The sequence below is a fragment of the Narcine bancroftii genome, chromosome 8, assembly GCF_036971445.1.
Source record: "Narcine bancroftii isolate sNarBan1 chromosome 8, sNarBan1.hap1, whole genome shotgun sequence".
Taxonomy (NCBI): domain Eukaryota; kingdom Metazoa; phylum Chordata; class Chondrichthyes; order Torpediniformes; family Narcinidae; genus Narcine; species Narcine bancroftii.
The window spans coordinates 3996333-4011566 of NC_091476.1; the positions used below are offsets into that span (position 1 = coordinate 3996333).

Genomic DNA, 15234 nt, shown 5'->3' on the forward strand with positions numbered 1-15234 from the left:
GTGTCAGGGACAAAAGCCATTGTTAATGAGGAAATGTTTGAAAAAGCCTTAAAGAGAATTTATAGAGTTTGGTGCTGCATTTATCTTTTGTAAGCAGAGATCGTTTTTTTTTTGGTAAGTACTAAACATTATTTCATGTGAATTTTCCACTGTGGTGTCAAGTCAATACTCAGAAACCCTGCTGATGTTCATTGTTGCTCTTTTAACTGCTGATACAGGAATTCTCCTGCGCTGCTTTACATCCATTCTTCTGAAAAGTGAAAAATCCCAAAAACCAAAAACTGTGGGGTCCCATGCATTTTGGATACAGAGTACTGTACTGTAGAAGGATTATACATACATGTACGAGAGTTTCTTCAGTTTCTTAAACATTCGAGACTCTATATTCAAAATGTTGATACCATCCAATGCTCTGAAAAATAAATATAAAAATCCTTTGTACATCCCTAATTAGTCTCTTAACTTTAGAGAGGAAACAAATCCATGGGAAAGGAAATTTTCTCAGATGATACTGGAAATGAACTGGTTTAATAAGCAGGAATTTACTACTCCCTCTGTACCCATGACAACACAACTAAATACCATTCCAACTCCATCTTCAAATTTGCTGACAATATCACGGTTGTTGGCCAGGTATTAAACAACAAGAGGGAACACAGGAAAGAGATTGAAAATAGAGTTGGATGGTGTCAAAATAACATTCAATCTTTTTCAACATCGACGAAGGACGTGGTCACAACTTTCAGGAGAGGGGGAAGACTCCACATCTCACTGTCCATTAATAGTCCTCAAGTGGAAAGAATACAAAGACAATAGACAATAGGACAATAGGACAATAGGAGCTGGAGCTTCAAGTTCTTAGGAATAAATGAATTGACTTAGGACAAGCACATTGATGCAATGGTCACAGAAGTGCACGAGATGCCAGAGATGAAACCCCTTCATACAACAATACAAATAGGGAATACAGTGGTGAACATACTCCAGGCAAACCATTTACTTGGAAATGATGTCATTCACTGTTAAATTTAGTTGGGTTTTAAACCTCAACACCAGTTAGCTGCCGTTAGGGAGTAGATTTACAAATTAATATTAACCACTAGGCAAGAAGAGTGAAGGCTTAATCATTGGGATCATATCAACTGCCTTGTCAGTCTGCTTGAGAGAAGCAAAAGACTTTCATGAAGACAGTTTATCATGCCTAATAACAAGTGGATACTTGAAAAAAAAATGTTGAGACAAAACCCTGACAATTTTTATTCATAAACTTGGAGTTCAGCGCTGGGTCCCTGCACCATTAAACTTGAAAACTGGTTGACAATTTTAGCTGGCAGCAGAAATTCCAGTTTTAACACACATTCAATGAAAGAACAGTCACCTCGCCTAAATATCCGAACATCCAGGAAACAGACACACATTTTACCAAAGAGTAAAATAAGATCAACTATACTCACAGTGATTCGAGAGATACAAGTTCATCAAACTGATCCTCATGGAAATAGTTAATAGGATTATTTGATAAATTCCTGGAAAACATCAAAAAAGATTTGATAATTTGCACAAAGTTTTCAAAATTTCCAAAAGGTTCTGTAAGAAATTCCTGCAAATTTCCATTCTTAAGGAGTTTTTGTTATCTTCATCTTTCTCTTCTGAAATAATTCAGTTCATTTAAGGAAACCATTCCAAGGATGCAGAGCCTATTTTCCGAAAGTTCTTCCACAGTGACAAGCTATTGAGAGTGCAATTCCACTTGTTCCAGTTGACACCAATCTTCTCCTTGTCAGACATCAGATCAACTGTGAAGATCTGCACGTGCACATTCCACATGCTTTCTTGGGCAGTTTCAAACTGGCATCCACCAGGCATTAAATACTGCCCTTGCTCAAGAAACCTGCATCATGTGAACGAATAAAAAATTGCCATTTCCTTTCTGTATATGGCTATTCTATTTTGCCTTTTTTTAGTAATTCACATTGGCATCAGTAGCAAGTTATAGATGGATGGAAATCTTTAGAATTTTCCTGAATTATTTTGGGGCCCAAGGTGAAATTCTGTAGAACACGCTGTTCAAGGAATTAAATTGCTGAGATAAATGACTTGATGAAAATAAAAGGACTGTAAATGAAGAGGCTGGACAGGTCAATCGACATATTCTTGATTCAAGCTGACTGATCTTTGTAAGAATGTAAAAGTCAAAAGGTGCCTGGGTTTTAGAAAAGGAATAACTGTTGAGAAATTCAGTAACTCACATTTGTTGCAAGTGCTTCAGGCCTCTGAACATTGAACGTGGCAATTCTTCAATCAGATTTGAAGACAGGTCTCTTGAAAACAGAAAATATTACCCTTTTAAATAATTCAATTCTCTGTTAAATACATAGGAACAGAAAGGTGTGCAATTGCATGTGGTGACAGGCTGCCGTCGAGCAGAGTGTTTGCTCCAAACTGGAAATCATTATTATAGGTTGATTCCCTCAATGACACTTCATTGAAGTGTGTTTTAAATATCCAACCAGAAGTAAATTCAAAGGAATTTTAAAAGCACATAGAGGCTGCTTTAAGAAGCATAACTAGGTGGATTTAGAAAAAAAAAGTCAAAACTCACCATTTTATGTGTGAGGAGGAATTTATTTAGCAATGAGCAGAGTTCATTATAGAGTTGGTGATCGGTCAAGGGGATATGGTGTTTAAAAAGGATGTAAGTGATGCTAACAAAAGACAGACACCATGTGGCACAAATGTCTGAAGAGAAGTAGGAAAATCTGTGGATGACAAGGTTAATTGTGGCCTGTGACATTGCTAATTACTGGTTCTAAAACAATCCTACAGTTGAAGTCAGCAGGATCCAAATATTACACAAATACATGAAAATGCTGCAGGAGGCACACAATTACATACCACCATGTTTAAAACTAAATCAACCAAAACCTTTCAATAATAAATCAAAAATCTGTAGACACCAAGGTTGAGGTAAAAACATAAAATACTGGAGAAGCTGAGCATTTCAACCTTTCAATAAATCACCGTTTGAGAAGGAAATTGGTCTAATTGCCTGTAAATCACTCACACAAGGAGACTAAAATGTCAGATAAATGATCAGGCCAAGGCTCACAGTACAGGATGATATTAAAATTGAAACATGGAGGTGAAGTATTAAGGTAGCAATTTAAATCTCAAAACATCTTCACTTCCTTATGCCCCTCACACTTAAGGAGAGACACTGGCAAATCAAACAATAAAAATGAACTATTTTCCTGTTGTTCATTTGTTCATTGCTTTGAAGACCAATCATTTTTTTCAATTAGAAAGAAAACGCCCCTCAGTCTCAAGTTTCACATAATTTTTTTTGCATTTAAATTTTAAGGAACTATTTGGAATGCCAAGGAAGAATAGTGATTGTTTCATTTTAATTAGAACGTGTAAATTGTTAAAATGAATTAATTTGAGAAATCATATTAAAGATGTTTAAATAAAAAGACTCTTACAAATCTGTTATCCACATTGGTTCCGAGAATGGATCTTCATTTATATGTTTGATTTCATTGTTGCGGAGAATCCTTAAAGTAAAAAGTATAGGACTGAACACACACAGACAATTAATTAACCTATACTTTAAATAAAAACATACCTGGAATTTCAGTTACCCAAATGACTTTAGGCTGACTTAACACTGAGCTTACACAGAGAAGAAGGCCGTTACGTATCTCTCTGGAAATTAAATGGGCACCTCCTATATGCACCCTTGATGCAACATCTTCGTTGGCAGTGCAGAGGATCACACCATCCTTGTGTGGATTAAATTATCCCAGGAATAGCCAACTTTAACTGCAGGATTGGGATGAGGCAAAATAAGTCTCAAGACTCTCCAGCTCCAGCAATGCCCCTCATGGAACCAATTTATCCTACCACATGTTCTTGTTCTGGAGGACCCGAAGCATAGCTCATACAGCATGGAAACAGTCCCTCTTCCACACCAACCAAAGTGTCCCACCTACCTGCATTTGGTCCGCACCCCTCGAAACCCAATCTATCCATGTATCTTTCCAATATTTCTCTTAAACATTTCCTCAGCCACTTCCTCTGGCAGCTGATTCCATTCACCTACCACACTGTAAAAATGTTATCCCTTGGCTTCCTATTAAATCTCTCCCCCAACTTACCTTTTCTGTCTCTTCAATAATAATCCAGCATTTTGAATTCTCTCCAATTCCAACCCATGATGTTCTAATCCTCAACTCTCTGATTCACTCAGGGTCATGGTACTCCTGATTATCTAATAGTTCCAGTAGGGTTGGCGCCAGAATGAATGTTGGGGGGGCATTAGCGTGTTGGGGGGCTCATTCAGCAGGGAGCAGTGGTGCTAGTGGGGACCTACCTGTCGTCAACACCATCCACCCCTCTGATGTAGGAGACAAGGGCGCTCCTTTTATTGCATCAAGTATCACTAGATGCTACTGATGCTTGACACCCGCTAGTGACATGGCCAGGGCTGGGTGGGGGTGGATCTGACAGCCAGTAATGGCCGCAACCATATGGGTGGGGGGGGGGGGGAACAACACCTTGTTTTGGGGGGAAATACCCATGGATGTCCCCCTTTGGCACTGATCCTGACTTCCAGGCTTACAAACCATCTGGCCATCTGGCTGAGGCACTATCTTCCTCACTCCTATCAAGTCTGCCCATTGGCTATCTCTGACCCCAGGCTCTGATCCTTCTTAGGCATGTTTCTTCTCCTCCACCCCCCCCCCCTTTCTTTCATTTCCCAGTCACTTGGACATCTTCACCCTGGGCCCCTCTCTTCTCTCACAATCAGACTATCATCCTTCAAAACCCTTATTCTTGGTCAGTACATTATGGAAGAGTGCAATGCCTTTTCAAGAGAACTCAAAGTTCCTCATGCCTCACACACTCATTTGGGTGCATGACAATTCCCAGACCATGTATCTGTTTGAAAATTGTGATAGCACAAAATGGTTCAGTTTCATCTTTCTAATTCTTCTTTAAAAAATTAACTTTAGCAAAAAAAATATATGAATGTAGCATCTGGAACTTCCTTCGTACCACATCATAGACTTGCAGAGAATGGTTTGAGACCCACAGTTTTCTATAGATTAAATTGCATACTGATGAGAGTGGAGGAAATGTGGTTGCAGGATTTTATTTTGCCCAACAACATTGTCCTGTTTTTGGAGTGGTCCCTTTAAGAGCCAATGCTCAATTTTCACCTCCAGAGGGAAGCAGGAAGCATAAACAGTGTCCTACAGAACACCAAGAATTTGGCACAACTCAGGATCATGATTTGCTTCATGCAATAGGCTTCTTGCTGCTTTGAGCATGACGCTGGTTTCTTGGATCACAATGGTGGGGAGAATGGCAGCCAGGATAAGGAAGTGAAGGCTGACCCATTCCTGGAAACAGGAAGTAACTCTTCCCCCAAGGTTGAAAGAAGGTTTGTGACTACAGGTACTCACAGGACCGTAACGCTGTTGCATATCTGAAGTGTTGCCTTGTCAACTGAGACTATATAATTCCCTTCCAGATCCCTGTTTTGAAGGAAGCAAAATCTGGAGGTTATTAGATATACAGTGCAAAGAAATCCATGTCAACAAAATCAATTTGATCCAACTTCTTCCTCTGCCTCAGTTTTTAATTTGATTTTCTTCCTTTATCTCCTAAAAGCACAAAGACCTTCAAGCATTAAAGGTCTGTAGATTGATCTACTTTGTGTATTCATGTCCTTTTTCTCCCCTGAAAGATCATCCAAAACAGTACAGGTGCAAGATACATTATCTGTATATTTATATGCTTGTGGCATAGAACATAGAGCCCCCACAAACATGAGCAGTTAATACATAACAGAAACACAGAGCAGGAAACAAAAGCTAGCAAATGTCCTGAGATTAAGATGTATCGTCAGAGGTAACTGGAAACATGAACCTCTTTTGTGGAAATTAATGTGTAGTTGTTGAAGAACCTTTTGAGAAATGGGAAAGTGATAAGGCTGGGAGTGGGATCTTGTGGAAGTCTGAGTGTAGCATATCTGTGAGGATGGATAGATTTCAGAAATGCTGTAGACTAAAATTCTACTTAAATGTCATGGCATACAACTAAAATGAATCTAACCAGGAAATAAAATATGATTATGAAAGCCCCAAGTTTTTCTTCATTGGACACATGGTTGATATCAATAGGTTGAGGAAGGGGGCTAGCACGGCTTTTCTGGCATGCTCCACTCTTACCTCGTAAATAGAAATGTTTACCCCAGGATGCTGATGTGAGATGACATGTGTAATTCGATGAAATATCAAAGGTATGTGCTTAGAACATTTTGGAGATAGTTGAATCCACAGTCTTGCATGGTGTAATCTCACTTTCTACTTATCACTTATCTACTTATCAGTCTTCCTGGACTGCTCCATTGTCTGAGTTGTTGCAAATGAAATTGGACATTTGGCACATCTTAGCAAATATCCTCACATTTTCACATAATGGAGGGAAGGTCATCCGTGAGACAGACAAGGTGGTTGGGACTAGGACACTCCCCTCAGGACTCCTGCTGTGATCATTTGGAACTGAAAAGATTGTCTTGCAACAACAACAACAACAACCTTTGTTTGCATTGGTATATCCATAGTCACATAACCTTTTTGTGATGAGGCTCTTTTGTAGGTTGAAAGAATCCTTGCCATCCTGTGCAGTCACCCTCACCCTCACCTCAAATCTGGGCATTAGTCCACATCAGATAGTGATATAGCCATACATGAACAATGTGGCTAAAGATGTAGATAGTTCTTGGCATTTCTTCTTTGGGTGGTTTCCTGACTCATTAGCCTTTACTCAATTGATTACTTTTAACCATTTCTTGATCTCAAGGTAAAGGCTGAGCTTTGTCTGCACTAAGTTGGTAACGTGGTAATTTACAAAAATGATCATGAACAGCAGCATTTTCAGCTGCTAGATGCAGTCTTCATTTTCTCCGTAATGATTTTCTCACCGCCTACTACATACTAAGTGCAGCCACGACTTACTTCAGGACAACCTCGCACTCAATGTCAGAGAACCAAGGAGCTGATTGTGGACCTTTGGAAGGGAAAACCAGAGTGTACGAACCATTAATCACTGAGAGATCAGAGGTGGAAAGGGTGAGAACATTTAAGTTCTTGGGAGTCACTATCTCGGGGGATTTTTGCTGGACACAACACACCAATGACAATGTGAAGAAAGCACGTCAGTACCTCTACTTCCACAAGAGTTTGTGGAGGTTTTGTAGGACACCAGAAATCCTGGCAAATTTCTGTAGAGGTGTGGTGGAAAGTGTGCTGATTGGTCTGGTAGGGGGACACCAATACTCCTGAGTGGAAAGGCATGCAAAAGGTAGTGGACATAGGCCAGGACATCACAGGCAAAACTCTCCCAACTATTGAGAACATCTACCGGGAACGCTGCCGTCAGAGAACAGCAGCAATCATCAAAGATCCATACCACCCAGCACACGCTCTGTTCTCTCTGCTGACATCAGGAAAGAGGTCTAGGTGCAGGAGTCACGTGATGGAGTAGTGGCCGGACGGTGAACTCCAGCCCTCTCCAGAAAAGTCGGAAAAAACAAAGGAAAACACAAAGGCACAAAAATAAAAATTAAAGTAAAGTGAGTATAAAGGTGGAAAGAAGATGGCGACGAAAAAAGAAAAATCAAAACCAACGGTAAGAAGAGAGGAAGAGAAGACAACGGAAGAAGAAGGAGAAGGCCTTACCTGTTCGAAGAGGCCCGCGGTGGAGAGAGAAACCCGCTCCCTCAGGTCGGTAGAAAGTGGACTACAAAAATGGCTCGCTGAGCCGAGTAAAAGTGCGCAACCACGCATGCACGACTCCTCGCGCATGCGCGATGCGCATGCAAAGAAACACACCGATGGGAGGGGTGACCAGCTGGGGAGTCGATCTCCACAGCCGGCAATGACAGCTGCGGAACAGCTGCAGCAAGAGGAGAATATAGAAGACAACGAAAACAAGAAAGAAGAGAAGAAAAGGACAACAAAGAAACAACAGATGGCCAACCCAGAGGAAGAAGAAGAGGAAGAGTACAGTGAAATAGAAGAAGAAGGGAAAGGCAAGGAAAGAGGTCTAGGTGCCACAAGACTCGCACCACCAGGTTCAGGAACAGCTGCTCCACCTCCACCATCAGACTCCTCAATGACAAACTCAATCAGGGACTTTGCATATTATTTATTACTGAATATTTTTTCTGCCTTGCATTTCTTTCTTTGTTTACATTTCTCTCTTTTGTAATACATATCTTCAGGAGGACAGTATTATTGCACTACCGATAAGTGATCATTGTGCCTGACCCACAGGAAAAAGCTCAGGGTTGTATGTGATGTCATGGATGTACTATGGACAATGAACCAGAACTTTTGATTCGGCCATTTGAATCGGAGAGGATGCTAGAACACCACTCGTAGGTAGACAGTGAAGTTCCCCACCCAGAGCACATTATGCACAAGTCACCTTTCAAATAATGCTTCATAAGGCACTGCTCATACTCACAACCAACTCAATTTTGGGAGCACAGCACAGACATTGGGAATATGATCCAATGAATTATTTGTCATATATCTATATAAACAAAAAGAAAACAAAATTTTCTTAAGAGTTACGCATAGAACTTCAACTTTGCCGAGTTCATAACTCAAGTTTGGTTCTTGATGGATTGGGGAATCTTGTATAATGTGTGATTAATTAAACTTTCTCCAACATTCTTTAGCTTTGAAAAATCTTGTGTCATGACATTCTGAAAGCATGATCTTATAACACCTTGGCATATGGCCAACTTGTATGCTTGTTGTTAATTTAAATACCTTAATAAGGCTCCATTTCTCAGATTTTCTTTCCCTATTTCAGTTTTAATGTGGCAGATAATGGGAGGTGAGTCCTGTTGAGTAAGCCTTAACCTCTGCAATTGTTAAAGTCTCACTGATACACCATGAATTACTCGAACGACTGTTGTTGAGAAATCAAGAACAAAGGCACATCCATACCGCTTGACTGACCTGCACTGAGGGGGCTGTGGAACAGTCAGCTTTATCCAGGAGCCTGTGGGAGGGGCCACAGGTACAGTCAACCAATGGGTGTGTCTGATCAGACAATTATATGCAAATAGTGGTTTACCACACTCACGTACTCGACAATCCGTAGTCCGTGACCTCTTCCTTTAACCAGGTCCCATCAGGCTCCTGATCACTTCCAACACTTTCCCCAATCTCTGATGCTCAGCCAATCTACATGCCCATAATCCACCATCGCTTCATCACCCACTCCCAACATCCTATCCTCCCGGAATTTCTTCACACAGATCAGTGGCATCTAATTTTTCAGCTCCCCTCCCTGGCTGCAGACTGGGCTACAGATGTTCCCAGTCAAAATCAAACTGCCTCTCACTTTGGGTTGTGTCGAGGTACAAAAAAATAAACGTAATCATTCTGTTAATTTGAAGATTGGCTAAGAATTCTTCCGCATAACTGCTCCTTTTTGCCTTCCCCGTCTTCCTTTTAACAATGAGGCTTATGAATGAATCGTTTGAATGCTGTTTGATTGCAATAGGACAATAGGCGATGACTAGTCAAAAACATGTTGTAGACAACAGAAAATGGAAACTCATGAAAGACTGCAAATGCTGGAATCTGAAGCATAAAATAAACTGCAGGAGGAACTCAACAGGTCGAGCAAAATAACTGTTGATGTTTCAGTTCGGATCCTTTATGAAAGCTGCAAAGGCAGAGGGGAGATGGCCAATAGGAAGGGGTGTGAGGGGTGAAGCGTGAAGGTCAGATGGTGAGGGTGAGGAATGGAGATGGGAGATAGTGGCAGCTGAATGGCAGGTACCAAAGGGAGAGGGAAGTAAGAGTAAAGGGAGCAGGTGGAGTCACATCGGGTGGAGCCAGGGACAGCTGTTGGGTGGATGGTGCTTCCACTTTTCATCCCATGACACCCTTTTTCCTCTTGCCTCTCTCTTTCTCCTCTCTCTCTTGCCTGCCCTCCCTTTAGCTCATGCCAAACAACAGTCCATGTCTCCCAACTCCACCTTTACCCTCCCTATCTGTCTATCATCCTTTCACCCTCCGCCTTCACTAATCTCTTGGCCTCAGTCTAACCCTTCCCATCTTGTCGCAGTTTTACTGGCCATTTCCCCTCTGTACTTGATCTTGACGATGGGTTCTAACCAGAAGTAGTGACAGTTCATTTTCCACTGCAGATTGGTTTTGCACACCGTATGAATTTCATTTCAGATAAACTAGTATTGCCTTAAAAAATCTGTGTGCGATAACATCCTCTGACAAGTTGTCTGAAAGTTGAACAATTTCTAATCAAAGACCCTCTTTATTCTGGACAAATGAAGGCCAACAAATTCCGAGTTCATGAATAAGTTTCAGAATGTAATACTGATTTCTCACAATTAAATGTTTGCTCTTAATTACTTACAAGAAGAAGAGAGATTTCAGGCCAACAAAGGATTTCAGGGTGACACTGCTTATCATGTTGTTGTCCAAGATCCTGCAACAGAAAGAATTTGGACAACATTACAAACTCTGAAACATTTCTCGATCTTTACAAAATACAGATTTCTGGCACACACACCAAATGCAAAGCCAAAATTTGAAACTGGTTGAATGATAAATGTGTGAACTGATGTGGCTGGAAGAGGAAACACTTTGGATCAAAAGTCACAGAGTCTTCTTTTAAAATGTATAATATTTAGTTAGCATTATTATTTTCTTTCCATTTGAACCACACTTTTTATTATTAAAACTTTGTTTCGAAAATTACACTATGAAGACTGTTGGCGAGATATTGTGCCCCAAGTCTTGATAACTAAGTAACTGGCTAAGCATCTGTGTATTGGTGTTCTATATGTACATGCATTTCATTCGAAAAGAGATATAATGCGTTGGGGATCAGCTGTAAATCGACATAATGAATCTTCATACTTGACTACAGTTACAAAGTTACAGTCCTGCCAAATATATTCAGCAAAAATAGTAAGCTAGGAATGTATAGAGTATCATGGTTGGTTTGAATCATTCGAAATACATTCTCAAATTGCAAGGATTGTATTTATGTTCTCATGATAGCATGGGTTGTTCGTTAAACTCACGATAAACCAAACATAAGAGATCATCATAGAATCTCATTGCAATTATCTGTGTGTGGTTTAGTCACAAAGAATTAGCAGTTAGAAATGTGGACTAATCAGTCATGCTAATAAATGTGTTATTTAGTCAATGGAATCAATTTTAGAGGAAGAACACCTTAATACTTATGTGCTACCAACTAGGGTTTCATTTTTCAACATGTATCTCAACTGCTGGAGATGAAGATGGATGTCACAAAAAATGTGTGGTTCTGAATTCAATCTTATTCTGTCTTTACCAGAGCTTTTCAATGAGAGCTTAATAGATATAGATGTAAGTACAGTTTGTAAATTTGACTTCCTTACACAGGTAAGGTGGCTAGAATGTACTCAGTCTGTTCCCAGTACACCTGCCACAATTACACTTGCAATTCATTGCAAAATGTTTGGTGTGTATTCTCTGCATTGTAAATTATAGAATACAGTATTTCCTTGACTGTTTGTGCAGAGATTTTATTTAATAATTATTTTGCTACTCATTTAAGCCAAGGGGAAGCATGGGTGACCTGGAGAAGTATTGTCATCCCATCCCACTGTACCCAAGTCTACTAATGCACATTTTCTCCAGCAGCACAAATTTTGTAGGCAAGCCATTCCCATGGAGTGGAGCCAATGTTTAGTGAGCTATGGCTTTCTCCTTTGGAGCAACAGAGAATGAGAGGTGACTTAAGAGGTGTATAAGATTATGAGTGGATTAGACAGAGAGGACAGCCAGCTTCTTTTCTTTCAGAGTGGCAATGACCAATACCAAAGGACATCTGTTTAAGGTCCATATCCGTAAGTTTAAGGGAGATGTCAGAGTTCAATTTTTCATTCTGAGAGTGGTGGGTGACTGGAACGCATTGCTGAGAGTGGACGTTTAGGCTGATACAATAGGGACATTTAAAACGACCCTTCGATAGGCACATGGTTATGAAAAATGGATTTTGGCTGTGAGGGAGGGACGTTTAGATTGATCCTAAAGTAAATTTACATAGGTCAGCGCAACATTATGAACCAAAGGATTTGTACTGGATGTTCTATAATGTGCTATTTTTCCAAAGAGAAGATTTTATCCAAAAGTTCAATACCTTGGACCATCAAGATAAAATAATGAACTAAATTGCATGAATCAGATATGGACAGCTCCACTAATAATATGCTACATGGTGCAATAAATTTGAGTAATTCCAAGTTCGTTAATAAACTGTGTTCCCTTCTCACAGTCAGGCCTATTTATTCTCTTCCTGAGCCTCACACTCAGAGCTTCCTTATCCTTGAGGCTCATATCCTTTGGTGCCCAAACAAGATTGCTGAGCTATTCTAAAATTGGAGAAGGATCTTTACTAACATAACAATTACAGCACGGAAACAGGCCATTAGGCCCTACTAGTCCGCACCGAACCAAACACCCCTTTCTAGTCCCACCTCCCTGCACAATGCCCAGAACCCTCCATCTTCTTCTCATCCATAGACCTGTCCAACCTTTTCTTAAATAATACAATTGACTCCGCCGCCACTATTTCTCCCGGAAGCTCATTCCACACAGCTACCACTCTCTGAGTAAAGAAGTTCCCCCTCATGTTACCTCTAAACCTCTGCCCCTTGATTCTTTACTCATGTCCTCTTGTTTTAATCTTTCCTCCTCTTAATGGAAATAGTCTATCCACATCCACTCTGTCTATCCCTTTCATAATCTTAAATACTTCTATCAAATCCCCTCTCAACCTTCTACGCTCCAAAGAATAAAGACCTAATCTCTCCAATCTCTCCCTATACTCTAGATGCTTAAACCCAGGTAACATTCTGGTCAACCTTCTCTGCACTCTCTCCACTCTGTTTATATCCTTCCTATAATTAGGCGACCAGAACGACACACAGAACTCCAAATTAGGCCGCACCAACGTCTTATACAATCTCAACATCACCTCCCAACTCCTATATTCCATGCAATGATTGATAAAGGCCAGCATACTAAAAGCCTTCTTCACCACCCTATTCATGTGAGTTTCTACCTTCAGGGAACGATGTACCGTTACTCCTAAATCTTTCTGCTCTTCTGTATTCCTCAATGCTCTCCCATTTACCACGTATGTCCTATTCTGATTCTTCTTACCAAAATGAAGCACCTCACACTTATCAGCATTAAATTCCATCTGTCATTTTTCAGCCCACTTTTCTAAGCAGCCCAAATCCTTCTGCAATCCTTGAAAACCTTCTTCATTATCCACTATTCCACCTATCTTAGTATTGTCTGCATATTTACTAATCCAGTGCACCACCCCATCATCTAGATCATTAATGTATATAACGAACAACAATGGGCCCAATACAGATCCTTGAGGCACACCACTGGTCACCGGCCTCCAACCTGACAGACAATTATCCACTACCACTCTCTGGCCTCTCCCTTTCAGCCAATGTTCAATCCATTTGACTATCTTAAAATTTATACCTAAAGACTGCACCTTCCTAACTAACCTTCCATGTGGTACCTTATCGAAGGCCTTACTGAAGTCCATATAGACAACATCCACAGCGCTACCCTCATCCACATTCCTAGTCACCTCTTCAAAAAATTCAATCAGATTGGTCAAACATGACCTTCCTCCCACAAATCCATGTTGAGTGCTCCTGATCAGACCCTGTCTATCCAGATGTTTATAAGTACTATCTCTAAGAATTTTCTCCATTAATTTACCTACCACAGACGTCAAACTTACAGGCCGATAGTTGCCAGGCTTCCTCCTTGAACCCTTTTTAAATAACGGAACCACTTGCGCAATGCGCCAATCCTCCGGCACTATCCCCATATCTAATGACATTTGGAAAATTACCGCCAGAGCCTCTGCTATTTCCTCCTTCACTTCTCTCAATGTCCTGGGGAAGATCCCGTCTGGTCCCGGAGACTTATCCACCTTTATATTCTTCAAAAGCCTTAAAACTACACCTTTTGTAATCTCTATATTCCCCATATTTACCCAATTTGCTTTTTTTATCTCACATCTCCCAATATCCTTCTCCTTAGTGAATACTGAAGAAAAGAAACTGTTCAATATCTCCCCCATTTCTCTAGGCTCCACACACAGTTTTCCGCTCTGATTTTCTAAGAGACCAATTTTGTCTCTCGCTTTCCTCTTACCATTAACATATTTGTAGAACTCTTTTGGATTAGTTTTCACCTTGCTTGCCATAGTTTCCTCGTACCTTCTTTTAGCTTTCCTAATTCCTCTCTTAAGATTCCTCTTACATTCAATGTATCTTTCAAACATCTCCTTAACTCCATGCTTCTTATATCTAATGTACGCCTCCCTTTTTCTTCGAACCAAATTTCCAATATCCCTTGAAAACCACGGCTCTCTCAAACCTTTTGCCCCTCCTTTTAACCTAACAGGAACATAAAGCTTTTGCACTCTCAAAATCTGATCTTTAAAAGACTTCCATCTCTCTACTACATCCTGCCCATAAAACAAATTGTCCCAATGCACACCCTGCAAGTCCTTTCGCATCTCCTCAAATCTAGCTTTTCCCCAATCAAAAACCTCAACCCTTGGCCCTGACTTCTCTCTTTCCATAATGACATTGAAGCTGATGGCATTATGATCACTGGACCCGAAGTGCTCGCCAACACTAACCTCTGTCACTTGACCCATCCCATTTGCCAACAGTAGATCTAACACTGCTCCTTCTCTGGTCGGCACCTCTACATATTGTTGTAAAAAACTATCTTGCACACATTTCACAAACTCTAACCCATCCAGTCCTTTCACAGAATGTGTTTCCCAATCTATATGTGGAAAATTAAAATCTCCCATAATTACAACCCTGTGCTTATCACAAATATCTACTATCTCCCTACAGATTTGCTCCTCTAGGTCTCGGTCCCCTCCGGGTGATCTATAATACACCCCTACAAGTGTAACCTCTCCTTTCCTACTCCTCAGTTCCACCCAAATAGCCTCCGTGGATATGCCCTCTAATCTATCCTTCCTAGGCACCGCTGTAATATTTTCCCTGACAAGCAATGCTTGTCTTTTTTGGAATATTTTATTTTAATTTTTCCGACTCATATTGAA

The 15234-nt window shown here is 40.5% G+C and overlaps 1 protein-coding gene across 13 annotated transcripts in view; it reads right to left on the reverse strand.

The window, feature by feature from the left end:
- Positions 1–15234, reverse strand: part of rxfp2l (relaxin family peptide receptor 2, like) — a 94930-nt gene that overhangs the window by 24208 nt on the left and 55488 nt on the right. For 12 of the 13 annotated variants that reach the window (XM_069892706.1, XM_069892701.1, XM_069892703.1 and 9 more), the window contains 7 exons: positions 10471–10542; positions 8539–8607; positions 5469–5540; positions 3483–3554; positions 2250–2321; positions 1455–1526; positions 341–412 (listed from right to left, as the gene is read on the reverse strand). In XM_069892706.1, the coding sequence (XP_069748807.1) occupies positions 341–412; positions 1455–1526; positions 2250–2321; positions 3483–3554; positions 5469–5540; positions 8539–8607; positions 10471–10542 (501 nt within the window). The remainder of the gene's footprint in view (positions 1–340; positions 413–1454; positions 1527–2249; positions 2322–3482; positions 3555–5468; positions 5541–8538; positions 8608–10470; positions 10543–15234) is intronic. The other variant, XM_069892696.1, reaches the window with a different exon arrangement.